At 37.2% G+C, this 26,275-nt stretch overlaps 2 protein-coding genes across 3 annotated transcripts; one reads left to right on the forward strand and one right to left on the reverse strand.

The window, feature by feature from the left end:
* The first annotated feature begins 644 nt into the window (after positions 1-644).
* Positions 645-22,251, forward strand: LOC110834678 (phosphatidylserine lipase ABHD16A). The gene is made up of 12 exons (XM_022074095.2): positions 645-814; positions 918-971; positions 1,206-1,445; positions 2,835-2,905; positions 5,345-5,511; positions 5,954-6,071; positions 6,845-6,980; positions 7,862-8,026; positions 8,300-8,484; positions 9,678-9,811; positions 17,453-17,598; positions 19,127-22,251. Exons 1-12 carry the CDS (start codon positions 716-718, stop codon positions 19,235-19,237), a joined length of 1,626 nt encoding a protein of 541 aa, XP_021929787.1. The 5' UTR covers positions 645-715; the 3' UTR covers positions 19,238-22,251.
* On the reverse strand, positions 11,112-15,138 carry LOC147874572 (uncharacterized). Of its 2 annotated transcripts, none has more exons than XM_087343884.1 (4): positions 15,055-15,138; positions 13,466-13,627; positions 13,008-13,207; positions 11,112-11,852 (listed from the first exon to the last, which is right to left on the reverse strand). In XM_087343884.1, the coding sequence occupies exons 1-4, from the start codon at positions 15,128-15,130 to the stop codon at positions 11,661-11,663; spliced, it is 630 nt and encodes a 209-aa protein (XP_087200010.1). In that variant the 5' UTR covers positions 15,131-15,138; the 3' UTR covers positions 11,112-11,660. The 2 variants fall into 2 exon arrangements, with proteins under 2 accessions (XP_087200010.1, XP_087200011.1); XM_087343885.1 differs by lacking the exon at positions 15,055-15,138 and adding an exon at positions 14,148-14,549.
* Positions 22,252-26,275: the final 4,024 nt, after the last annotated feature.

Here is a 26,275-nt window from a genome sequence, read left to right on the forward strand (position 1 = left end):
TTTGGAATTTTTGAATTGAATTATCTATGTCTGTTTCTTCCAGGAATGTTGTGTTATAGCCTAGATACATAAATAAAGTAATTGACGTTTACGTGGACGGGGGATTGCGTGTTCCAAGGAAGCTGGGGTTATGCCGGCGGGAGCACAGGCTCCTGACAGAGTAACCCTAGCCGGACAGGCAAAAGAGTCAGACGAAGTATGTTCCAATACGATAGGGCAGGGAGAGCTCTTTAAGCATTGTAAAGCCAACCCACCTAAAGGAGTAAACCCAGACAGAAAATCCGGGCCCAACAGGTTCTGTGATTGTGCGGAGGGTTGGTAGCTCTCCCATAGAAAACTAATTTCTAGACACTATTGCCGGTGTCTTGTTTACTCTATATTCTAAATAGAATGTCATGGAAGTCGTTCGATATTCGGTTGTAATTTTAATATGAATGTTGTTAAGCTGATCTGGCAATGTATATTTAGCCCTCGGTTGTATAAAACATTTCATGTTAGACGAGTGTTCTGAGGGAGGTTTTGGATTTATCTTTTATTTTTACATATATTGATGGCGACAGTGCTCACAGGTTGAGCAACATTAACCATGAACATTCCTATTCTGTAGGGAAATCAATAGTGTGTAATACAATGTGAACGAAATAATTTATTTATAATCCGTGGTTAGAAATTTCGTCGTCTTTATAGTTAAATAGCATGTCATGGAAGATAGTCGATGTTCGGTTGTAGTTTAAATATGGCTGCGGTTAAGCTGATTTGGCAATGCATGTTTAGCCCTCGGTTGTATAAAATATATGATGACAGGCGACCTGATGTGAGTTTATTTAGTAATTGAAATGTATTAATATTTCCAGTTAATTGACCTTTAGAAGTAATAAGTGTGTTCCAAGTAATTTTGCTTAACCTTACTTTTCCAGGTTGCGTATGAAGCAAGACCTTTCGAAAAATGGGGAGATCAGGTTATTCAATCGGTAAGTGATGTTAACGACGGTGGGTTGTTTAATATATTATATTGCGAAGTATATGGAACTTGATATGTTGACACGACGAAGTCTAGTGTGTTATTGTGCTGGCGTGTTTTATACTGTATTGCAACCTCATATTTTTTATGTTTCATTTGGTGTATTATGTGATTTGTATAAGTAAAAATTTCGATTGCTTTTGTTCATGAGTTTAGTTGATATGTGTGCCTGTTAATTTTTCAGTTGTATATCATGTGGAATGTTGGTCTGTACACTTCTCCCATTCTGGCAACAGTCTTATATCGAAGAGGATACTTTGTTTTCGATGGAATTGTAACAATTGCGAAATTCCTCACTGGAATTGGCTTGATTCTTGCAGCTTCGTACTGTCTACGAAGTATAGATAGAGCTAATAATTACACCTATATAACCTTTCTGAATTCACTGACTGCAGCAAAGAAAGAACTTAATAAGGATACCAAGGTTTGTATCAAAATATTAATTAAACATCGCAGATGTTAATGTATGAACACGCAAGGCATGACTTGAACTTTTATTTTTAAACAGAGCTTGTTATTATAAAAAGTAATTATATTTTAATTAAACTGTACAGAGAATATCAGAAATTATAATACGATGGGATATTTTGTGAATAATTCCTATTATTTAGTAATGCTTTATGCATATAATTTTATAGTTCTGTGCCAGTTCACATCTATAGTAAAAATTGTCCGAGTATGTCCATATATGTAGTTACTTTTTAACAAGTAGCCAATTTACGTAGAAGGAAAAAATATGTAACTGCTTTGTACCTTTTTAATTGTGTCCCTGCTATTTTACTTTTTTTTTTATTTATGTGGGAAAGAGAACAGTCTTAATTTGCTTGATATTATCTTCGCATCTATGTCTGGGGCTCCCCAGCAGTCCTTTCCCATGAGGCTTCCCGACCAATACCCGGTGTGCACATGTTGCCCCATCCATGTGTGCCATGTGCCCCACCCATCTCTTTTCTCTTGACTTAATCACCTTGACAATAATGGGGGAGGAGAACAAATTTTTAAGTTCTTCATTATGCTGTTTTCTACATGCCCCATCCTCTTCTCTCTTAGGTTCAAATATCCTCCTGAACACCTTATCCTCAAACACCTGCAATCTTATGTTCCTCCCTCAGAGTGAGAGACCATGTTTCGCACCTATACAAAGCAACAGGCAAAATTATTGTTTTATATACTTTAATTTTCAGGTTTTTTAGAAATCAGACGGGAAGACAAAATATTTTGGACTGAGAAGTAGCAAGCATTTCCGGAATTTAGTCTCCTTCTAATTTCCTCGTAAACATCATTTTAATTTCTTATTGTTGTTCCCAAATATTTGAACTTTGTAACCCTTTCAAAGGACTTATTAGCTACCCTAAGATAATATTGCCCGCCTGTCTTCTGATGACGAGATACTAACACGTACTTAGTTTTTTCTGAATTTACTTCTAGCCCCGCCTGTCTACTAGCCTCTAGTAAAACTTCTGCGTTCCTCTTTATTGTATTCATATCGTCCCCCAATAAATTAACATCATCACCAAATGCCAATAGCTGATGTGCCCCATTCAATTGCAAATCCTCCTGCCTAATTTGGCATTTCCTGGTGGTGTATTGTAGTGCAAAGTTAAAGAGCAATGGAGACAAAGCATCTCCTTGTTTTAGACAGTCCTTGGTGGAAAATGAGTCAGATAAATATTTTATTGTATGAATTTTGCTACAGGTTTGATGCATCACATTTTTACTAGACTCATGGAGCATCACTGTTAATTAATGAAAATATGAATTTCTGGTCTTCAGTTTTATAGTATTTATTCTGTTCATGTGATTTCTGTTCTAGAAAGCGCTGTCAAGATACGATTTTGAATTCTATGCTTGGCCGGTTGAATTCAAGTGGTCTGATATAGAAGGGTAAGTTTTTTATGCTGAAATTATACTATCTCTCCAGATATTTCCCAGCGTATGAAGTTAAAGTTTTAAATTCTGAATGCTTAAAGCTAACAATTTAAATTTATTTTGTTATTTGAGGTTATGTTGTATCTATGTGATAGCTGTATGACTGAAAATAATGCTGGTTTCCAGTTACAGTTACCTACTGACAAAGTGACAAGTGTAATTATTGTGTGTATATTGTATTGGATCATTTATACTGTATGCATCAGAAATCACTATTTAAAAATCATCATTCTTGTCCAAAAATATTTGATATGTATTAAAAGGTAGAACGTTACATTGGTTTAGTAATATAAATATATACCAACAATGACTTTTCATTTCAAAGCATGGTTTTTGTATATGGCTTAATTATAGAGAATACATAATATATAAATATAAATTGAAAGGGGTATATCCTATATCTTTAGGAACTAAACTGAAATTGTAACTATGTTGTAATCGGTACTCTCCCAATGCTATTTCAACATAAACTACAAACAAGTTATCTTCACTAAGGGAAAGCAGGATGTTTCCACTTGATTTCCAAATCATCCCTCTTGGTCAACTAATAGTGATGGGACACACAGTAAAGAAGCCAAAGTTCCTATACGCAGTGACAGAGTACCGAGATGAAGCAAGCTTTACAAAATACTATTATTTTGTAACCATATTTAGAAATTCGGCGTCACGAAACTTGTATAAAGCCAAGACGACCTATCACCCTTATTTACTATCTGAACTTAAGTCTAGGTCATCTCCACGCTGGAAAGAACTCGACTCTCGTTAGAAGTCGACACTGCCCGTGCTTAGGCAGATCGACATCTCTCGATTCTTGGGTTTCTCAACAGCTTGTACCACATTTATTTGTAATAAATTCTCAAGTTAACCTCCAGCTCGCAGTACTTCGATCACCCCGAACTGCCTCCCGAGGGATCCGCTCGCCCTGCCAACCTATCCCAGCTCGGGATACAACATGGTGTCAGGAATGGCAAAAAGTAATTAATAATTTAAATCTGTCCTTTTAAAGAGATATTTTCTTCCAATTTGATTGATGCAAGTGCCACCTACAGCTGAAACTGTGTGCTTCCCGTTATCAATTTACAGCTTATGCCTGTGTCGATTGCAGTTAGTGCTAGTCGTTGTGTCATAAGTAAGTGTCCGATCATGTTGTACATCTATCCTATTCTCTTAGGTATACAATTTACCAGCAAATCTTTGTACTTATTCAAGTAAAGTTAATTACACCATTTACAGGCAGTTGTCTGTAATTGCACATTTATACTTCTTGAACAATCCTGAATTTCATGTCCCATTCTTTAGTTTGCTATTTGTTGGCCCAGTAAGTGATAATGCACAAATCTATTAACAATTTTTATGACAGATATCATGCACATTATAATCATTCTCAAACACATCAAACATTACCTAACCTAACCTAGCCTATTCTACTTTAACACATGCTCTGCCTCTTTATAATGTTGTTTTTTGTGTCATGAGTTGGAAAAAATAAGATACGACTCGAAGACTGATGTGTAGTGGGAGTATGGTTTAAAAATCGGGTTGGAAACAGTCTTTCTTTAATGTTATGAACTACGTTAAAGCGTTTCATGATTGAGTTCAATTTGTGGTCTTTGTTACTTTTATGGACACTTCAAGTTCAGATTCCGTAGGCAGTTAATGCAGTTTAAACAGTCTGGGTATGGGAAATTTGACTGACTGAAGCATGCTCGAGAAAATTTGTGAGCCTGTGAGATTAAATAAGTGCAGAATGGTATAACATGATGAGTTATTTTGGGATAAGTGTGCAGCCCACTTGGAAGAATCAAGTTATGAAGGTGAGAGTGGGCTGGATGGAGAACATTAAAAATGCATACAGAATTTCGGTCTGTAAATCCATGGAATGTGATCTCTTGGAAGACTGTGATGAGGAGGTGGAAAGATGTAAGATTTGAGGTTTTCACAGCGGTGAGTATGAAGATTTCTGTATTCTGGGTTGTTGCCCCGTGTAGTATGACCGATGTTTACCAACGTTTCAGAGGTCATGCTGCCTCCATCATCAGAGTATGAAGATTTCTGTATTCTGGGTTGTTGCCCCGTGTAGTATGACCGATGTTTACCAACGTTTCAGAGGTCATGCTGCCTCCGTCATCAGGGCAATGAATATGAATATGAGCGCAACAACCCAGAAGGCAGAAATCTTCAGGTGGAAAGATTATACTGCAATGAATCTCATTATTGTGAAATTGTGAGCTATATTGAACTGGCCCAAAATTATATTCTGTGATGGGCTATACTATTAATGGTACTGACCTTTCATGTTCTAATACCGGTGGATGACACCTGTGGCAAATACCGCTGAACACCTTATCCAGCTGAAAACTCATTCTGGTCTGGATTGTTATTTTATGATTTCAGAGATGAAACTAAACATCGATTGTATATGGACCGACCATCACCTCGGCGGACTGCAGTGGAGTGGCTGTTTGCTTTGCCATGTCAGGTGGTCAGCTATGTAGTGGCGCACACATTTGGGCTGCGTCTTGTGTACCCAGGTTCCATTTCCATGCTGCAGTATGTGATGGGTAAGTGCTTCCTGATACCTGAAATCTTTATACAGTTCTCAGGGAAATTATCCTGTATGTTTGCGTGTATGTCATTCATCTGAGAGTATCTGCACCCATGCAAATTACATTTTTGTGTTTTAGACAATGATTTTCACAGTATGTGTGGTTCCATCTGCCTTCCCAAAGAAATGAACTCGGAGGTGAACAATATATATTTATAGATTTATCATGACTAAAGATCTGATTTTGTAGAAAGTTTCATGTCGAACTAAAGATGCAGTCCTATTGAAAGTGAATTTTTAATATCCTGAAATTATTTTACAAAACACAGTTAAGAGAATTGGACCAGCAGAATATGTCGGATCTATGCTGTGTTGATAGTATGTTCTTCATCTTGTGTATTTTTTGTAGTATAACATCTTCAATTGAAACCTGACATGTGACCCTGTTATCCTTGCAGCTCCAATCCTGTTGCAAGGCAGAATCAAGTTGGTTAATGAGAATCAAGCAGAACGATTCAAATTGCATACCAGGGATGGTAACTATGTGGACACTATGATTGTGGATAGGAGAAATAAGTAAGAATATGTTGCTTTGTATTTCTTTGCTACTCAGAACAAGTTTCTTTAAATTCTTCATTTTCTGCTTTGTTTCACTGTGATCATTCTTTAATAAGTACATTCTGAAGATGTAAGAACTTTGTTACTTTGCTGTTGACAGCAAGTCCTTTTTAATCTCATAAGTTTGTTCTTTATTTCTGATAAGTTATTCTTTTGTGTATATTCTGAAGACACTTTTCAGATGGATGAGACAAAACTTATTAGTTACATAATATAAATGCAGCAGTGTAGTGTGAAGGGTGCTGAGGAGAACATTTGGACACGAGAGAGGAAACAACAAGAGGCCGGAGAAAATTGCGTAATGAGGAGCTTCATCATTTGTATTCTTTACTAAATATCATTACAGTGATCGAAGTTGAGGAGGGTGCGAATGGGTGGGGCATGTGGCATACATGGGCAAGATGAGAAATGCATACAAAATTTTAGTTTGAAAACCTGAAGGGAAGAGACCAGTTGGAAGACCTTGGCATAAATAGAATAATACTGAAGTAAGATGGAAGACTATGGATTGGATTCAGGTGACTCTTCATAAGTACCAATGGCAGGTTTTTTTTTGGAACTTTTGATTACATGAAGTGCAAGAAATTTCTTTACCATCTGAGTGACCATTAGCTTCTCAAGAAGGGTAGTGCTGCATGGTGTTAGGTAATTAATTTGAGCGTCAAGCTAAAGTTCCGTCCTAATCTCATAGAGGCACAGTCTTCAATTTGTATTTTGTTCTTCTGTTCCAGGCATGCCAATGGAAACACTCTTGTGATCTGTTCAGAAGGCAATGCTGGCTTCTATGAAATTGGGATAATGGTTACTCCTCTTGAAGCAGGATATTCAGTTCTGGGGTGGAACCATCCTGGGTTTGGTGGTAGCACGGTATGATACATTTCATTACCTGATGAAATATCCAAAAACCTGAAAGCCTACAACAGATTTGGTACAGAAGAACTGATTGTTATCAAACAGTACTTTGCTTATATCTTAACTAATAGAGTGGCACCCTGAGGTTTAATGTCACTAACGTCAAAACTTGCCATTGGACACAGTGCCGAGTAGGATCTTTCCACCTCCCACCCTTCCGATATAGCTTTCACGGAGATTAAATACAGTGAAGTCTTCTCAGGTGATCACATCTCAGTATGGAATTAGTTTCTGTTTCAGAGACTGTTTTCTGCCTCCGTCATCAGAAATCATGTCAATCCCTGATGATTGCGGATCGCCCAAGAAGACTTCATTGCGTGAAGTAACCTGTTTTGTATGGAAGAGAATTCATGAGGAAGATTTCACTGATCTTGAAGGTTAAAATGATGGTTAGCAGAGGGTACTTATAGTTTAAAACACTGAGTACTGAATGTATTACCACGAAGCTCCCAAAAAATAGCACAGGCTTGAAAGGTTTCAGTTCTCCATTATCAGAAGTTGTGTATAATTGTGATGTCTAATAGAGCTGTTTATTTGTTATGTTGATTAAGTTAAGAATCATGGAAGTTCTTGTGTGAATATGAGTTGGTATTTATATGTTGGCCTTATGTTCTCTGCATTCTTCACCAGAGGTTAAAGCTTGAATTTGTGCACAGAAAAGGTCTTCACCAGGTCTGGCAAGGGATCAGACCTAGGGCTCATTGAATGAGACTGTCATTTATCACATCTGCTGACAGTATAATTTAGTTTTACTTCATAGTCATAAATTTCTGTGTTCCTGTATCGCTTTTTAATATCTCTTTCTTTATCACAACTTAATATTATTGGCGTTGCAGGGTATGCCGTACCCAGACCAAGAACTAAATGCTATTGATATTGTGATGCAGTTTGCCATTCATGGTTTGAAATTTCAACCTGAGAATATTCTGTTGTTTGGTTGGAGTATTGGAGGATATCCCATATCTTGGGCTGCCATGAACTATCCAGATGTCAAAGGAGTGGTACGCATTTTTTAATTTCCATCTCGTGCAGTTAATTACAGCTACGTAAGCATTGTTTACTGCAATATGTTGCCATCTTGTCTTTCGTACTTTGCGTCTTTTCTTACTTCATTGACCTTGATGTTTATTTATTGCAGATTTAATTAATTTTTTTCATACTTTCTTATTCTGTGCATTTTGTCAGATACTTATCAGTAAGTATAATCATTCTAAAATTTATGCCAATTTTAATTTTAATTTTGGTATTGTTTCGTGTTATCTTTCCGTGTGTAGATATTAGATGCCACATTTGATGACATTGTGGAACTTGCCATTCTGCGCATGCCCAGCTCATTGGAGCCACTTGTCAGGAAGACTATTCGAGACTACATCAACCTAAACATCTACCAGCAGCTCTCAAAATATCCTGGACCAGTTCTACTGATCAGGAGAACTGAGGATGAAGTTATCTGCACAGAGTAAGTGTTGAACAGAATGTGGCTACTGTCCGGGCCCATGTGCTGAGCAGAAATTTCGAATCTAATCTGCATACAGATATGTATTCTTCGGATGTTTCCTTTGTAGTCCTTGGCTTTTCTTACTGAAGATGTTAAGTAGGTAATGTACCAAGAAAACAGAGAATTGTGGGCATGTGCAAAGGAATGGTTTCGAAATGTCATCACTCTATGAATCCATTTCTTTAAAAATTAGGATTTGCAGGGCATGTAGCATTTGTTGGAGACATAAAAAGCTTTGACATATTGGTCAGAAATTCAAAAGGGAAGCAACCACTCGCAAGACCTAGGCATCGGATAATATTGAAATGGACCTTGAAGGTGGTGGTCAGTGGTCGGTTCTTGTGAACATTGTAATGGCCTTTTGGTTTTCATAAATGACCGAGTTTCTTGACTAGCTGAGTCACTCTTAGCCTCCGAAGAAAGACAATGCCCCACAGAGTTTGTTGCAGTAGTTATTGGATCAGGCTGCAGAATGGGAAAATGTGTGCGACAGTTACTCTAGACCTGCGTTTGGAACACAGATCTTTACTGGGCTATCAGCTGTCCTGAGATTTTTAACAGTTTTCCTCACTCTATTCAATTGAATGCCAGGAGTTTATTTTTAAATAGGCCACAGCTTCCTTCTTTAAAATCCTTCCCTATAATGATCACTTGCACTCAGTATAACTAAGGTATTGGAAAAAGCATACATTCAGTCGGTCAACATGCCACAGAAGTAGCAGTTTTCTAAAACAGACGGAGCACCATCACATGCGTTAACATTTTTGTGAATTTGTTCAAAATAATATTGGTACTTAAAAAATATTCTATATCTATATTTTCTGGAGAGCTGTCTGTGGATAATTTGATGTCCCCTCCTCCAGGTGGTTCTCAGTATTCCAAATTCCTGCATCCCATGAAGTTTCCCCATCAAAATTCTGTATGCGTTTCTTGTCTGGCCTGCTTTGCCCAGCTGTCGTAATGTACCATAACAATATTGTTTACAAATTACAGTGTTCCTCACTATGTACTTATGTCCTCATTCTCTGCTTATGTCATTGCTAATAGGTTAGGTTGTTTTTGTATTTTTTTAAACACTTGCAATTTTTACTTATTACTTGTGTTAAGATGAAGTTATTTCATTAGTTTATCGATGGTTGTGTCATTTCTTATAGGGAGATGAAATTATCATCAAACAGGGGGAATAATTTGTTGGTGAAGCTGCTGAAATACAGATATCCAAAGATATTTGATGATGAGGGTGTCGCCATTCTTCATGCGTGGTTGGCTGCAGATGTCAATCAACGAAGTGAGTAGGATTTATATATTAAAAAAATTTTAGTTGTTGCTATTTTTCAGATATCTTTATGCTGCTGCGATATTCATTTGTATTTTTGTGCTATTTCTGACACTGTAGCTCAGTTGGTACGGAACTAGAAACAGGAATGTTTTAGTGCATTAAAAACTATAGTTTTTTTATTTAAAAATCTTGATACAAGACCTTGTTTTGGAATGTAGCGAGTAAATGCCTTTCTTTACTGAATTTTCAGGAAAAACATTTTTGTTTCTAAGTGTAGAAAGCTCAGGTGAAGACTTATAGCTGTCCTTGTGAACAGTTTCTTGAAATTTCTCTTGTTTATTACGGTAGTTTTTGTATTGGACAGAAATTTGTTTGAGATGTACAGTTTGCATTTAACATATTTAAAATATAATTTATATCTCTATATCAATCTTCATTAGTGATCAGCAAGATAAAATTACATTTTTTTGGAAAAAGGAATATTGTTTCTGTGAAATTTGTAGGTGAATTTTGAAAATAGCTTTTAAAATCCAGTTATATGTGTTAATGTATCTGCCTATGAGGAATTGCACTCCAGATATATAAATATTTAAAGAAATAACACAAAAACACAGTATTTTCTAAAATATATCATCATCCCACCATTTAGCCCTTCAGTGCCAATCCTGCAGCATAATTCATATTCTGAGGCAGCCGCTTCTTGGCTGAGCACCTGCGCCATTTTGCAAACTCTGCCCCTGTAAACATTTGTGTGTTGTATGAATAAATATTTATGCTTTGTTGTATGAGTAAGCGCGTGTACAATATTATCCGTGTCACTCTAAAGCTTCTACATGTGCTGTAACCATCAGTTACTTAATATTTGTTTTAACTGCCACCATCACATACACTTCAAGTTTTCTCTAAGTGTTTATCGAACTACATGTTTCAGCTGCTTGCAGCCATCTTCAGGTTTGATGTGTGTATGTGGTCATTGCACCCATAACCATATTAACAAGCTAGAAAATGTCTGCATAGTTCAACATTTTTGTTTCTTTCACTCTCTTATATTATCTTTAGATTTTAAATTCATGAATGCTTTCATAAGTAGTTACGGGAAACCGTTTGTTTTATTAAACCCGTCTTTGATTTTTGTGAGTAGCTCCGTCGAGATTAGAGATGGCCGGGATTAATGACTCTTGCGTGAATGGGGTATCTGGCCAGATAATTATGTTATTCCAGGGGATTCCCCAAGATCACTTTGAAGCACAGAGACATATATAGGTGTTTAATTAAAATAAGTATTATTGTTATTCAATTTTAACCAGAATTTAAGTTTTGACATTTTTATTGAAATTTAATGAAAATCCATTCAGCAATGGAGACATGGAAAAGCTAATAGTGCATTTTTGTAGCTTTCCTGTGAACATACTTAAAAGATTTTGATAAATTAATAGCACCTTGAAGGAACAATAAGTTGGAGTGTTAACGGTAGACCTGGTGTTATTGACAGTGCAGGAATTGCCAGATTGTTTGTTAAAAGTTGAAATTTCATTGCAAACACGCACGTGTGTAAAAATGACAGTGCTTTTCATGGCAGTACCATCTTGTTATGTCTATCTGAATTATATGCAATTTCAAACCAGCTTCTAAGCGTTATTCATTTCAGAACTGAATATTATAAATTATTAAATAAGAACTTGGATGAATAATAAACAGAATATTTGTATTGGTCCTCAGTAATAAATGGCAAATAGCATCTCCGTAGAGTAAAAAATAAATTTGCGTGGTCCGCATGAGGTTCTGTTTAGACGGGTTTTATCTTGTCATAAACGCGGCGCACATAACAATATAGTACTTTACCAATGCGTAGGTGCTGTTACATGTGACATAATTTTGATATGTTTGCATCACTGTGTGTTATGCACCGTTTGCTTTCTTTATAATAGACGGACTTGTTGGGGCATTGATACAAAGTCATTATGATGCAGGGAGTGGTGTATCTTTCGATCTGTAAATGTTGTCCGATTGCTTGTTCTGTGCTCCATACAATCTGACTGGCTGCTGGTTCCTGGAATCAGAGATAGGCATAAATTGAGTTGGGACTGTCAGTTTGATTTTATGCTGGTTTTGTGAATAACAATTTTAGCAGAGTTGGAATTATCCAAAAATTTAGAAGTTTGATGGTTAGGCATTTTTCATCTTGCTCCTATGCTTCAGACAGTGGCCCTCACCAAATGTTGTGGCAGTGTTTTTAGCTTTGAGAGGTCTTGGGTTTGAATCTCAGCCTGAAGACTGGCTCTTCAGGCAGATGTATGGATACTACTTCTAAATTAGGCCTCAACCACTTCCTTCCACGTATTTTTCAATTAATTGTTCATTAATAATTTATCATTGGCTATGGGCTGGGTGATCGGGGTTTTATCCCTGACAGAGGCAGGGGATTTTCTTTTACCCGGTGAGTTCAGACTTGCTTGGACCCACCCAGCCTCCTGACCAACGCATCCCCGGGGGTAAAGTGCTGTCGGGGCGTGATGCTGACCACTCGCCCCCTTCTAGTGCCGAGGTTGTGATTGTGTTGGAACTATACCTCTTATCCCCTAAGTGCCGACATTGGCAAGTAACGAGATGCCTACAAATCCACATAACTCGAAAGACCAACAATACCTTGAAGAAGAAACAGTGAGATACCCAGAGCATAGAATTGGTAAACAAATGAAGGAAGGAATTAAATAATGGAATGGAGCAACTTGCACTCTGGAAATAAGAGTTTGTGGGCCTAACAGGAGGCGGAGGAGGAAATTACTGTGAAATTGGCATAAGTACATGCGGAGATGAAAGTCAAGGAACTGCAAACAGCAACACAGATTTGCGAGTCAGTTAGTGAAACTGAACTGTACCAAACGTACAAATTAACAACGAAAAGCTAATACAGGTCTCCCCTTGCTATTTTTTTCCTTTATTCTGAATTGCATGTCAGAGTAAGAAGGGAAAATGTGAGAGTTGTGTAACTGCAAAGAAGCAGAAGAGCTCCGCATACTTGAAACGGCGAGACAGTGACTAGCTCTGTCGACCGGGCCCAGTGAAGTAGGTTTTTACTAGAGGACAGAGACAGATTCTAGTCTCGGAATGTTTTTTAACAAACAAATGAAGACAGTGGATAATGTCAAGAGAGTCTGTTGTTTTAACAATATTTGGTTTAATGCCAGATGTAAGCGTATCTTACCAAGCGTTTGTTCGATATTGCCTTTCCGTATTCTGCATCGCAGTAAAAGGGAGGTTCTGAATTCACTTCACAAGTGTAGAAACGTTGACAGTCGCTAGTGTCCTCCCACTGGCCAAGGTGGGAGGGGTTGCAGACACTGCTGTTCACTTTGATATAGTTATGCTCGCTTGCTTCCAATTCTTTGTAGGAGCGTCCAAAATCTGTAACAGAAGCATATAACTCTGTCAGGCGCGAAGATTCTGTTATATGTCACTCGATCATCAATTCTGAGAACTAGGTGACCTAAAATGTGTAATTAATCGGGTAGCACGAATATAATTGGACACTTTCATCATGTTTGCTTGTCACTTTTATTTAGTTCTTGAGCGTAATGAGATTTATCTATATTTTCACAATGGCTACAGTTTTACTATGTCGATGTAATGTGCAATATGTGAATTCTTCTGATTGTGATTTACCTTGAGATCCAGTCTGGTTAATACCACTGAATCTGCTGAACAGCCTTGGGAAGAAGTTTGCAATGAGACTGAAGAGCGGTACAAAGGATACGGAGTACCCAGAAGATGAACTGTCACTGCTCGATGCTCCACCAGAGCTACTGCCGATTCTTAACGAACGCTCTGGGTTGGAAAGAAATAGGATCATGAACCATTTAACAATACAGGCGTCCTGTGTATAAAACTTCAAGTCACATTTGTCTCTGGCATTCATCCGATATTGTGTCCGGAGAATGTTCTTTTGAGACAGAATGTACAGTTGGGCAGGCCAGAATGTTGCGTTTTTTTATCACAATGTGAGACCAGTGCATTTGTATTATGTACTGTATAAATGTTACAGCATTTGGGATGTTGCATCGCGTAGTTTTGTAGAAATTGACCGACGTTTCACAGGTGTCTACTTTTCTCAGATGATTGTTGATCAAACGTGTGAAAAGTCTGCCAGTTTCTACGAGACTACATCATCGCTCTGATAACGGAGGCAGTAGAATTATCTGAAAAGGTTAATTTAAAACGTGACTACGCGGCGGAACATGCCAGAAGACGGCCATCTTTATATACGTCACAGCGAAAACCTGAAATTTCACAAAAGGAAATTTACCACCTTTTGGAGTACCTCAACTTCCTCGCGTATTAAACTTACTGAAATTACGTTTGATAGTTTTTGAAGTTAAACACAGAGACGAAAGCCGCGACTCGAGTTCGTCCAGATAATCCATAGTAAACGCTTCTGCGAACGCCAAGCCTGCAAGTCATCATCGTCAGTACCGGTTCATCTTAATTCAATGAAAGATCTCATTCTTGCCTCCCACCCCACGAACTTCGTAACGGTACTCGTCATGACTTAATCATGTCCGTGTCCGCGATTTGTACATCACCTGGCTTGACCGATTTGTGATGTCATCATACCACGCAGAATTCAGATATTTTCAGAGAAATAAAGGGAACATGTTAAATTCGAGGTATACTTGTTCTGTATAGTTCATAATATTTTTCTTTCCCGTGTGATAACAAAAATAATAAAGATTACACACCGCGCGCGAAAAGGTCGGTTCAGGAGACATCGCGGAAGCTTACTCGATTAAATTTCAGGTTCTCAGTGACTGTATAATGATTTGTGTCTGTGGTGGAGGGAATTGTTACAATCTGATTCAAGTAAACTACCCTTTGACCATTCTATCTGATGATAAATGGCACAAACAACATTTAGATTGATCGAGATAATTTTTTAATTTTTTTATTTGTGTAATCTGTAACAGGTGGGACAGCACCGCAGTTGAGTCGACTTTAAAACAATTAATTGCGTATGTTCGTTTACCAAAAGGTTTTTGAAACATCGTTTCTATTGTATGAATTTTACCAACGTTTTGGAGGAACTTGTTACCTCCATCTTCAGGGACTTCTGCCCTGAATTCTTATCACTTTTGAATCTCAAATGTCTCGCAGTCAGAATTTGTTAAAAAGATCAATAAACGCCCTGTTGTTATGAAACCAGAATGTTCAGTGCCTTAACATTCTCAGGATATTGTCGTTTCTCCTTTGCGACTTACCGCTGTGTTCGGCCAAGGGGATGGCCATGATGGCGACGATGCACCCCAGAATCACAACAGCACAGCGCGCGTCCATGCTGTTCCAGCACTATACGCGCAGACGCTGCTCTGACATCTATATATATAGGTTCCGGTTATTTGCCTCGTGCTGAAGTTTTATTCTTCTCTAAGTCCCGGTCCCGCAGAGCACGGTGCAGTCATCCTCAACTTGAGATGGTCTTAAAATGTTAATCGGCTAGTTCCTTTAAGTTCTTTAGTCAAAGCTGTACCCAGACTGATTTTGCTATTTGTTCTTCTAGGTTGTTTAATTCAAACGGCCTGGTTCTTAAGCTGATCCTAGAGATTGCTTAGTTTAAGCTATAAATGGTGTTATTCTCAAACTTTCGTTAGTTGCTTAGTTCAAGTGCTAATCACTGATTCTGAAACAAACTGTTATTCTTGGATTTTTCAGTGAATTTTTTTAATTCGTCTGATTTGGACGGTTATTTATGTCTGTCGTCAATAAACAAACCAAATATATTTCTAGGGAGTGAAAGTAAACCATCATCATTAACACTGAAATGGCATTTCTTTATATCAGATGGTAAGATAACGTGATTTTACTGGAATTAAGTTCAAATATTTCCTTAGCCAAAGACGCAAGTTCGTCAGTGCCCCTTGGATGCACGGATTGAACATTGAAGCAGGAGAGACGCATTCTTGCCAACAGACTGTTATTTCCCCCAAGGTTACTCAGTGAATGGCCGGCCAGCTAGTAAGTACAGAGGGTTGCATTTAATAAAGAGAAACTTCGCACTTTGACCGTTTCAGACTGATTGGCGCCTTTATGTCTACGCCTGTCTCCCAACAGATCTATTTCGTTTAGGTTCTCCAACCAAAATTTTGTTTTGTTTCGTATTTCTTTAATCCCCGTCTCCTTAATGTTTATATGATCGCCGTGATAATTTGTGTCTATGTTTGCCACAATGCTGGAAAATACCGAAGACCAAGAAGAGAACAGTGTGCGAAAGGAAGAAATCGGAAAGGACGCGAAAATAAAGAAACAAAGGCAATAAGGTTTTGTGCTTGAGAATATTTACGTCTATTGTGTGCCTTGCAGCAATGCGTAGTCGAATTCAAGTTGAGCGCGCCTGGAGCTGTCGCTACCGGTAACCTACATTCCAGTCGTAACATTGCCCTTTATGGCCATTTTGTGAAGATGATGTGAAGATGACAGGTGTGGGACCATCCATTGTTCACAACTAGGTCGCAACTCGCAGGTAAAGTGAGGTTATGGGATGATTTGACATTGAGGCCAGCAGGGCTTGGTCTGTCCCTTTCGCCCACGGATGTTGTCTTAATTTTGTGTCAGAAACGGAAAGCAGACTCTGTTAAATTCACATCGTCGTGTCTCATACAGATGGTCGCTGGTATTCGTTACACCCGTTGAACCTAGTATTGGGAGTTCTCTGGGAATTTAAACAAGACTAGGTATCAGAGAGTGCAGGTCCTGGGAACCAGACGAATAAAGGTCGCCATGTAGATGTTACTACTCGTGCTTTGTATTCGGGAGGTCTAAAGAAGATCTGTCTCCACAGAGACAGATACTTTAAAATATACTCCAGCTACTTCCTTCCCAGTTCTTTCCCATTTATCATTCAGTATCATATTACCATTTACCTTATATATAGTTGGTAAAGCGTCATTAAATAAACCAAGAAACAAGAGAACAACAGAATGGCGAGCATTTCATAATGAGGAGCTTCATAAATTTTGCTCTTTGTGTAATACAGGTAACCCTCGATTTACGCCGGGGGATGTGTTCCTGGACGAACCGGCGTAAATTGAACCGGCGCAAATCGAGGGTTACATGTATTTTTAGGCCAAAGTATGGTGGGTGGGACATGCAGCACACATGGAAGGAACAAAATAAAACATGAAATATGAGTTGGAAGGTCGCAGAGGAAGACCAGGCCGTGGATGGGAGGATATTATGAAAATGTTTCATAGAGAAATGGGTTGTGAGATTTTGAACTGGATTGAGCTGGTTCAAGGCAGGATATGGCTCTCGTGATGACAACGGTGGGAATGGTGGCTGCTGAATAAATATTCTGTACTGAGCTGAAATTTAAAAGTTACCTTGAGGCAGTTTCAGCCAATCGGAGCTGATGATTTGCTTGAAAGACCAAATAAACGTCTTTAACTATTTAAGTGTTCATCAGCCCAAATGTGTTCAGGACAAAGTTGCAGATCATAAAAAGATAAACTAGAGGGCATTATCCTATCTTCCAGTGTGCTGATGCCAGTCAGTTGTATTGTTTAATTAAATTTATTTCTTTTGTTTTAATTAGTAATATTTTCATATCTATTTGTTTTTTACGTTAGGATTGTTTTTGGATTTGTCTTCTGTTCATTTCAGCAATCATATGGAGCAAATATGACATTAACGAGGACCTGTGCGTGTCTACTTTGATGTCCTACATCTCTGAACATTCCAACTCATTTCCTTGCCTGGTCGGAGAAGGCTTCTCATCAGATCTGAAAGCCGAGATGGTTCTGTTCCTTGTAAGTGACTTGTCTATATAAGGTATATTTGTAGAAGGTAGTACGAGGCACCATGAAACACCAGGTTCTGTAAGATCTTCCCAAGGTTTTGAGATAAATTTCTGTAATGGCAGATTTCATCATTTACCATGAAAATATATTCCTCGAATAAAGTCTGTTTGAATCAAAAGATGTATACATGGCAATTTAGAGACGGATACGATTCCATCTTCAGGTTAAGGGTATAGACACTTATTCTACATGACCTGTTCGAATCACATCCATTATGAACGCCAGTCTGAAAGAAATTTCATTTTGAAAGAACAGCTGAAAGCTTATTTTTTTTTCCAAATAACTGATCTGGCAAAGGAAATTCATTGAATGGAAGATTTTTGAGTGAACACAGTATGGAATCTTAAAACGTTGCATACCGTGCGGTGTATTGGAATATAAAATCATGCGTACAAACAGCTGTTTACACTTGAAAGGACACTAATTTGTTTTGCCACTGACGATGACCTCTTGAGGTCGAAACGCATTTGACATTAGTGTCCTTTCATGTGTAAACAGCTGTTGGTACGCATGGTTTTATATTCTAGCACAGAATGTAGTTTGACAAGATTTTCATTTGCACTGTTTTGCGTCTTTAAGTAACTGCCATTTTTGGATTTTGTTACATCTTAAGGAGAAGACGGGTCTTGGTAAGGATTTTTTTTACTGTGGGTCTGATTTAAAGCTACTAGTTTCATCAGATTACCTTGATTAATTTCTGACGATTCAGAATGCGATTTATCTACATTGTTTGAATGGGAGTTCTCAGAAGAATCATGCAGGGTCAGCAAAAGAATTACTGTTTTTATTAACGCTCTGAAGTTCCTGAAACGTCGAACCTAATTGTCAGGGAATTATGATGGTCAACGCAAACTGATGGCTGGCAACCAGAATTCTAAATAAATCCAGATATGCGGTAGAACATTTATAAATTGCTTTTTATATTTTGTGTATGAAAATCTGTTTCAGTTTGGGAGTTTCAGTAGTGTTTTTTGAGTCCAAAACTTTTATTTGGGCAAAGTCATTGGCTGTCATTGGGAATCACTGGCCCAGTGATATTCAGTGATGGAAGCTGCAATACCAACTCCCCCCCCCAAAGTAATTGCATTTTTTTTAACTACCTGAAGGATACTTCCGATCTCTCTGTTGAAAACCACTAAAGATGCTATTTAGAGGGCAGGGCTTATGGATTTAGACTTTTCTCCCCCTGAATTCTTTTGGACATTTCCCACTGCCTTGACAGAATTTAGCGGTGAAAGGAATGTTGTGTGGTGGAAGTGTTAAGATTTAAGTAAATATGTAATTTATTTAAATATTGAAGTATTTTTCAAATCTCCCCTTTCCTCGAATTAAATTCTATATATGCAGCTGATTCCACTGCTTTGCTTTTGTATAATGTTAGGTCCAAGTTATGAAATGCAGTTGTTGTTTTTTTCCATCGTGACGTACTGACACTGCTAATGACGTTAGTTCTTCGTTGTTTTTGTTTTGTTTCCAGGCACATAAGTACATGATAGATTTTCAGTCCACTCATTGCACCCCACTTCCTGCCAATATGTTCCGGTTACCATGGGAACTATCTTCAGAATTAGAGTATGTGAAGGTATGAGCCAGACATGGTCGATCAATATTATATTTGTAATTAAACTTATTGGAAATATCAAATTCATGGTTTTCTCATATGTAGTCTGGTAGATACTGAGTACGTGGTGCTATGTCTCAGAAGACAGACTTTTTGTTTTTTTAGTTTATAGCACAGGTAAGTGAATATTTATAGGGACTTTATTGTGATTTGTTGCTTGTTGTCGAGTACCGCCACATCAGGGTTTATGTTGTATCGATTTTCACTTTTTTCTCTGCATTTAATTGTGCACTCAAATCACTTAAACTTATGTAGCTATTTTAACTTCAACTTCAAAATTTATGTTGGGGAAAATTCTGATAATAAAATGTATAAATTTGTGAGTGGGTCAGCCATTCTTGGCTGTGAAATTGAACTAAAGATTTATCCATCGTATGTTCTTTAAAACCACGACATTTCGGAGGCTGCTTCTGTCTCCGTCTTCAGGTGAGAGGTACGTACTCTGTTTGGATCTCTGTCACTGGACCTGTCCTGACAATGAATAATTTTAAGTGTAAACTACCGTCGTCAAAACCCTTTAGAATAGAAATTTATGTTTTGTTTGTTAATGAAATTACACAGAATGTTATGAAATTGTTATATACCACGTTTAAGTTTATGACAATAACATATCTCATTGATACACAACCAACATGGATGATAAAGCATTATTAAATAAACAAACAAGGATGCATTTGACTATCTGTTGGGAAATAAAATGTTGAAGTGTATGCTAATAGCGGTGAAAAAGTTGAACTCATTATGAAGTGCATCAGAAAAAAAAGACACAGACTTGTATTACAGGGCAGAATAATTACCCTATAAAAGGTAATTTCATTTCAGAAAAATTCACAAAAAATTATAATTTATGTTATTTTATATTCTGTCATCCTTGTTCATTCCATTTTGTGGCATTTTTGGGTTGTTCAAACAACATGGTTTTTCCGGCTAGTTCCGTCATTTTCTGTAAGTTCCGTGACTTGCGTGTTTGATATTTGATTCTTTCATCATGTTTAAGCACCGTGAATATATTTATAACACCGACTAAATGCTATAAATATGGAGAAACAAGCTGACAGTATAGAGCACTGATGGAAAGAAGAATAATAATTTATTAATCATTTGTCATCTTACTGACATCTCACATGACTCACCTTTTAAACATAAAGTAAATTCCAAATTATATACACTAATGAAGGGGAGGAGATGCACAAATAATCAAAGAAACACGAATATCCAAAATATTTTGTTTGGTGTTTTCATAAAACTTAAAAAAATTACGTATTTTCTGAACACAACTGACCTTTATTTTGAGAAAAAGTTTGAAATGTTCAGATTTTTCCTCATGGCAGTGCTAATTTTTCTGGGGACTGTAATGTCACTGTATTTGAACCCTCTCTGCCCCATGTAGTGTAGTAAAGCGTCAACACACTGTAGCGCCATGCTGTGTCTGACACACTCGCTGTTTTCTCCTCCTTCTTAACTCTCATCCTCCCCATCCTCTTCTTATGTATTATATTTCACAGTGTCTCCATCTGTCATGTGCTATAAACAAAATTCATGCTCGTCACTCTGTGTTCAGTATTCCGTATTATATTTGTTGATGTTTTTAGAATTTATCATATTTCACGTCAAGAATTTCAGACTTCTTGTAGATTTTTAACAAGTTTCTTCCATGATCAGACCAGTGTTACTGGATTTACGGAAGACCTCGCTCAAGATACGTCATCCAGAGCATCCAACATCATAATTTTCTTTATAATCCTATTGTGTTGCCTTAATTAGCAAGAATTCTGAGCTCAGCTCATTAGCATAATTTTACTGACATAATCTTTCAATCCCTATCCTGTAATCTTTGGCTAATTTTGTCACCAATTGTCAATTTTTAACTTTTTCAATTAACGTGAGCCTTTGGTTTACTGTCAGTACCATATCTTACAATTTTCAGCCATGGACCCACGAGTGTTATCCTTCACTTTCACCTAACTGACGCAAAGTACAGCGTAACAGAATTGATTCTAAGACGCTAATATTTGAAAATATTAAGTGCACCCCTTGTCACTACCATAACCATTAGAACTAAACTCCTCCCCACTAATACTGGCCACAAAGTACCGATAAAGACAGGTATCGTTCAACCAGATCTTTTGTAGACTCGTCTAAAAATAAATCCTCACCCCCTGAAGCAGACGTTACAGTGTGGAAAGTTGATTAAAGCCTAGTTCTTGTTTATGTAAAGGAGAAGTTATGCAGTTACTCTATTCATGGATAATTGGTAGCCTACTGCGAAGCAAATGGCTGTTGAAATAAGTAAGTAGGTTAAATTATAAAGCGAGCAAGCTATGGCTTATGTAAGATTTGAAGTTTTCACAGCGGTGAGTATGAAAATTTCTGGGTTGTGCTGTGTAGTCTGGTCGATGTTTACCAACGTTTCTGATGTCATACTGCCACCGTCATCGCCCTGATGACGGAGGCAGTATGACCTCCGAAACGTTGGTAAACATCGACCAGACTACACAGCGCAACAACCCAGAAGACAGAAATCTTCATACTCGTCGCTGTGAAAACTTCAAATCTTACAACAGAGATTAAGTTACATAGGTTCCCTTAGTCCTCTTTTAGTGTCAGTGTTATAAGGCCTACAGATATTTATATTGTGCCACGGCACATTTTCTCATCATTTCCATATACTCCCATATTTATCAACTCCACTGATGTTACTTTTAGTATTACTTCTCTTTCAAGAAGTTATGAATAGAGTTTGTGTTGATTGATGTGGGTCTCCTTTAGCTCTGGTGCTGGAATGGTATAAAGAAAGTAGAATGAATATTTATTTTATTGTACTAGTATTTTTATAACTGTATATAATTGTGTATATGATTAGTTTTGACTATTGTATCTCTAAAGGAATTTGTCCAAAAATTTAATGTGTTACGTGTTGTGTTATGAAATAGAAATGTACAGATAACAAAATTCAGGTATTAAAGTTTGGCGTTCATGTGTTCCTGGTGTTAATAAAACCCAACAACAGTGAATGATGTGTGATCTGAAGCTTTCACGGTGACTAAGTACAATGAATTCGTCTTGGGTTACGAGCCATGTCAGGTGGTATAATGGAGAAAACACTAAATTTTTGTCCTTGTCCTCAGGGTACTGAACTTCAGTAGCCTGAGAAGAATTTATTAAACAATGAAAGTCCAATCCAAATAAAATTGCAAGAAACAATATCAATTGTAGTCTGTGCTTGAGGGGATTAAATTCTGGAAATGCTTGCTACTTCTCAGTTCAAAATATTTTGTCTTCCCGTCTGAGTTCTAAGAACCTGAAAATTAAAGTGTACAAAACAATAATCTTGCCTGTTGTTTTGTATGGGTGCGAAACATGGTCTCTCACTCTGAGGGAGGACCACAGATTGCAGGTGTTTGAGAATCGGGTGTTGAGGAGGATATTTGGGCCTAGGAGAGAAGATGATGGGGCGTGGAGGGAACTGCATAATGATGAGCTTAAAAATCTGTACTCCTCCCCCAATATTGTCAGGGTGATTAAGTCGAGAAGAATGGGCTTGTAGCGCGCATGGATGGGGCAAGAGGTGTACGCCTCTTTTTCTCCTTTATATCCTTTGACTGTTGAAAGACAACTGACGGACTGGCAAGAACAAGTTACAACGTGATGTGACTTGCATGGGCTTTGTATAGTCACATTGATATTGTGACTTTATTAATCTAATAGAATTATATTGAATTGCAACCATTAATAAATGTTTTAATATGGGTTGGATGACTTTTTGAACATTCTGTACATCTAGATGGACACTCGGAGGAAACTGACATGCCATGTTGTTTCCCGGCAGAGTTACCAACTTTCTCTCCAGTTGCGTTGGAGTTGTCAGGTTTCTTTGGTGTGCACTGCGCTATATGACTGCATGTGCTATAGTCAGTTGTGTTGTTGAGCTGTTTCCAGTTATTTGGTGTGCACGTAGCCGCTGTGAATTTTGTCGTACCTTGAGGAAGGTATGAATATTCCAAACTCACCCTCGGACAAGAAGACGAGATGCTAAAGCAGCGCCATTAAAGGATTATTACGAAAGGTAATATTGTGTTGCAGGATCGGTATGATTAATTGCACCATTGTTCTCGCAAAACGTAAGATGAATAAGGCCATCGTTTTAGTCGAACTGATAGGCGAATAACGTGCAGTACGAAATTTCAGGGTTAGAATTGGGTTGTCATTTCTATCCTATTTTGTTTGAGCAGTTTGTCACCAGTGTCAGCATTGTGTGAGCACACTTCTGAATCGGACACTTTGTGAAAGGATAAATGGAGTCATTTGCAAGTCGTCCGTTATATAATGCTGAATAAAAAAAAGACGGTGGCGAGGCGTGGTCTAAAAGTCAAATCACTCGGAAATGCAATATTATTAAATTCCCTCAACAGCCACTCCACATTGCTAAGGTATTTTAAAAATAATAATAATGACATTATGTCGCTGTTGTAAAACTTTTTTATGTTCCCCCAATTTTAGTAGTCTGGCATCGCACTGCTAGCCAGAACAGAGCATTTGCCACTGGTGACGGGAGTAATGAACGGAAACGCCTTGTATAATGAAAAGGCGACAACAGACAATACGGAAACGGAGTGGTAACAAGCTCTTGAATATGCTTGGAGAGCGAGTTTAAATGCAGGCTTGAAGCGACCAAAACTACACTTCGCCATTTGTCTTTCGCAGGTGTACATTAAACGTCATCAGTGCCTTCCTGTTACAAATGAATAACATCCGATGTGTTAAGAGGAGCTCTAGGTTCCATGCAATCCGTAGTGAAACTTTAAAGAAGTGCGCCATTGTGGGAACGTACGCGGCAATCAGGCGGGATGTATAAATGGTGTATAACTTAGCTAAAGTTATTAAATTAAATAATTTTGTGCGGTTAGAAGTCAGCAGAGAAATATGCACTACACATCATGTGAGTAATGAATACTTTTTCATTTCTGCCTTTCTTTAGGACTTGATGAAATAACTTGGCAGTGTAAATCATAAACGTAAATAATTGCATGTAATACTTAGCATAAAAGTATGTCAACATGCATTGCATATAACCTAAAAAATTCATAAATGTTAGTTTATTGCTACAGTTTTGCTCCATATGATGACAAGTTCAGATTCAACACCGCTGTCAACCATGTCATCACAGATTTTTATTATTTTTATTTTACAGGTAGAATTCCATGAAGTAATTTTTTCTCCAAAGTTTAATTGTACTGTTGTGACTAAATCCCTAGATTTAAATTAATGACATTAGGAATTTTACATGACAGGACAGCAATTTTTAAGCAATGTACATATCTCAGTTATTTAAAAAGTCAGAATTACAACATTTGGCATCCAGCAGTACTTTTTCTCAGGGAATCGACTGACATAACGTTTAATTAATTTTTGTATATTTCTCTAAATATCTTTAAAGCTGCTTTCCCAGTCAAGTATGAAATATAAGCAAAGCAAGGAATAACTGGATTACACAAGGAATAAAAATATCTTTTAAACATAAAATAAATTATGTATGTGTAGTGATAATGATCCAAACACAAGAGCATTTTAAATTAAGTTCTGTAAAATCCTGAATAATGTTGTAGGAGAGTCTAAAATGTAGCATTACAGTAGATTTATAGCAAAATCAGATAATATAATAAAAAGGACACAGAACATAGCAAAGTGGGAGGCAGGAAAAGAAAAGCTGAACAGATGCCATCTCTTTTTATAAACAGTGGAGAAGTAAAGTATCCAGTGACAGTTGCTAATGCCTTCGGTGTTATTTTACTGCTAACAGTTATTGAAAATCTGAAGTTACATCAAGTGGGGAGTGAAGATGCTTTTTCATTTTTGAAAGATGCGTTTCCTGTAAAACTTGCTGGTATTAAAATTGTTCCAGCCACTGAAACTGAGATAAAAAGTATATTATATTCCCTAAAATAAAATAAATAAATAAAAATATTTTTGTGAGGTTATGGTGAAGTAACGAGTAGAATTTTGAAGGGTTGTTCAGGTTTAATTAGATACCCATTAACTCACATTTGTAACCACTTGGTGTACACTAGCATTTTACCAGAGCGTCTTAAAATCTGAGTAGTAAAAAAACAAGTATTACAAACTATAGGGCAATTTCACTATTAGCTACTTTTCCTAAAGTATTTGAGAAGGTTAAACCATCATATTGGTCGCAGAAAAATTTGGTTGCTTTCACTGAAAATGGGGCCCATGGGCACCGCGTTGGGGACCACTGATGTAAAGTGTATAGAAGATTCAAAGTCTATGAAAATTCTTGGTTTACAAATTGATATCTACAAACTGGAGAAATTATATTGATCAGTTGGTCCCAAAGTGAAGTGGAGCTAGATCTATTTTTCATTTCAGCAACACAGACACTCTCAAATCGGTTTACTTATCCTATTTTCACTCTGTAATGAGGTATGGAATAATTTTGGAGGGTAATTCATCCAACAGCAAAAAATATATTCATTTTACAAAACAAAATTGTTAGAAATTTATGTAGAAGTCTGTTTAAGAGATTAGAGATCTTACTTCTTCGATGTGAGTACGTGTTCTCATTAATGAACTACATTGTGAATAACCAAGAACTTTTTTAGATATTCCACTGTACACAGTGTCAACACAAGGAATAAGTTTCAGTTTCATAGACCAATTTCCAATCTCTCATGATTTCGGAAAATTAAAATTTTGGTACTTGTGGGTTATCGGGACACATCGCTTTAAAAATAGGTTAGGTTAGGTTAGGTTAATGTGTGTGGATAAATGACATATACTTGAAAGTTATTATATTTTATTTCAACTAACCTATTTTTAAAGCGATGTGTCCCGATAACCCACAAGTACCAAAATTTTCAACAGTCTGTCATCTAGTGTTAAGAGTCTTATGAATAAAAAGTCACAATTAAGGAAGCATAGAAAGGTACTTAAGTGAAACTCGTTTTACTCTATCGATGGATTTCTAATTTTTAAAAAAATACTTATATT

This window comes from Zootermopsis nevadensis, unplaced genomic scaffold, assembly GCF_977971745.1.
Source record: "Zootermopsis nevadensis isolate Lab colony 2312 unplaced genomic scaffold, Znev_1.0 Znev_ptg000007l, whole genome shotgun sequence".
Taxonomy (NCBI): Eukaryota; Metazoa; Arthropoda; class Insecta; order Blattodea; family Termopsidae; genus Zootermopsis; species Zootermopsis nevadensis.

Excerpts from the sequence above, each read along its gene's own strand:
- LOC147874572 (XM_087343884.1), bottom strand. The coding sequence starts at position 15,130 with ATGGACGCGCGCTGTGCTGTTGTGATTCTGGGGTGCATCGTCGCCATC. Across the intron at positions 13,628-15,054 it reads CCCCTTGGCCGAACACAGCG|AGCGTTCGTTAAGAATCGGC; the intron begins GTAAGTCGCAAA and ends TTTCCAACCCAG. Across the intron at positions 13,208-13,465 it reads TAACCAGACTGGATCTCAAG|ATTTTGGACGCTCCTACAAA; the intron begins GTAAATCACAAT and ends CTTCTGTTACAG.
- LOC110834678 (XM_022074095.2), top strand. The coding sequence starts at position 716 with ATGTTCGGTTGTAGTTTAAATATGGCTGCGGTTAAGCTGATTTGGCAA. Across the intron at positions 972-1,205 it reads GAGATCAGGTTATTCAATCG|TTGTATATCATGTGGAATGT; the intron begins GTAAGTGATGTT and ends TTAATTTTTCAG. Across the intron at positions 2,906-5,344 it reads AAGTGGTCTGATATAGAAGG|AGATGAAACTAAACATCGAT; the intron begins GTAAGTTTTTTA and ends TTATGATTTCAG.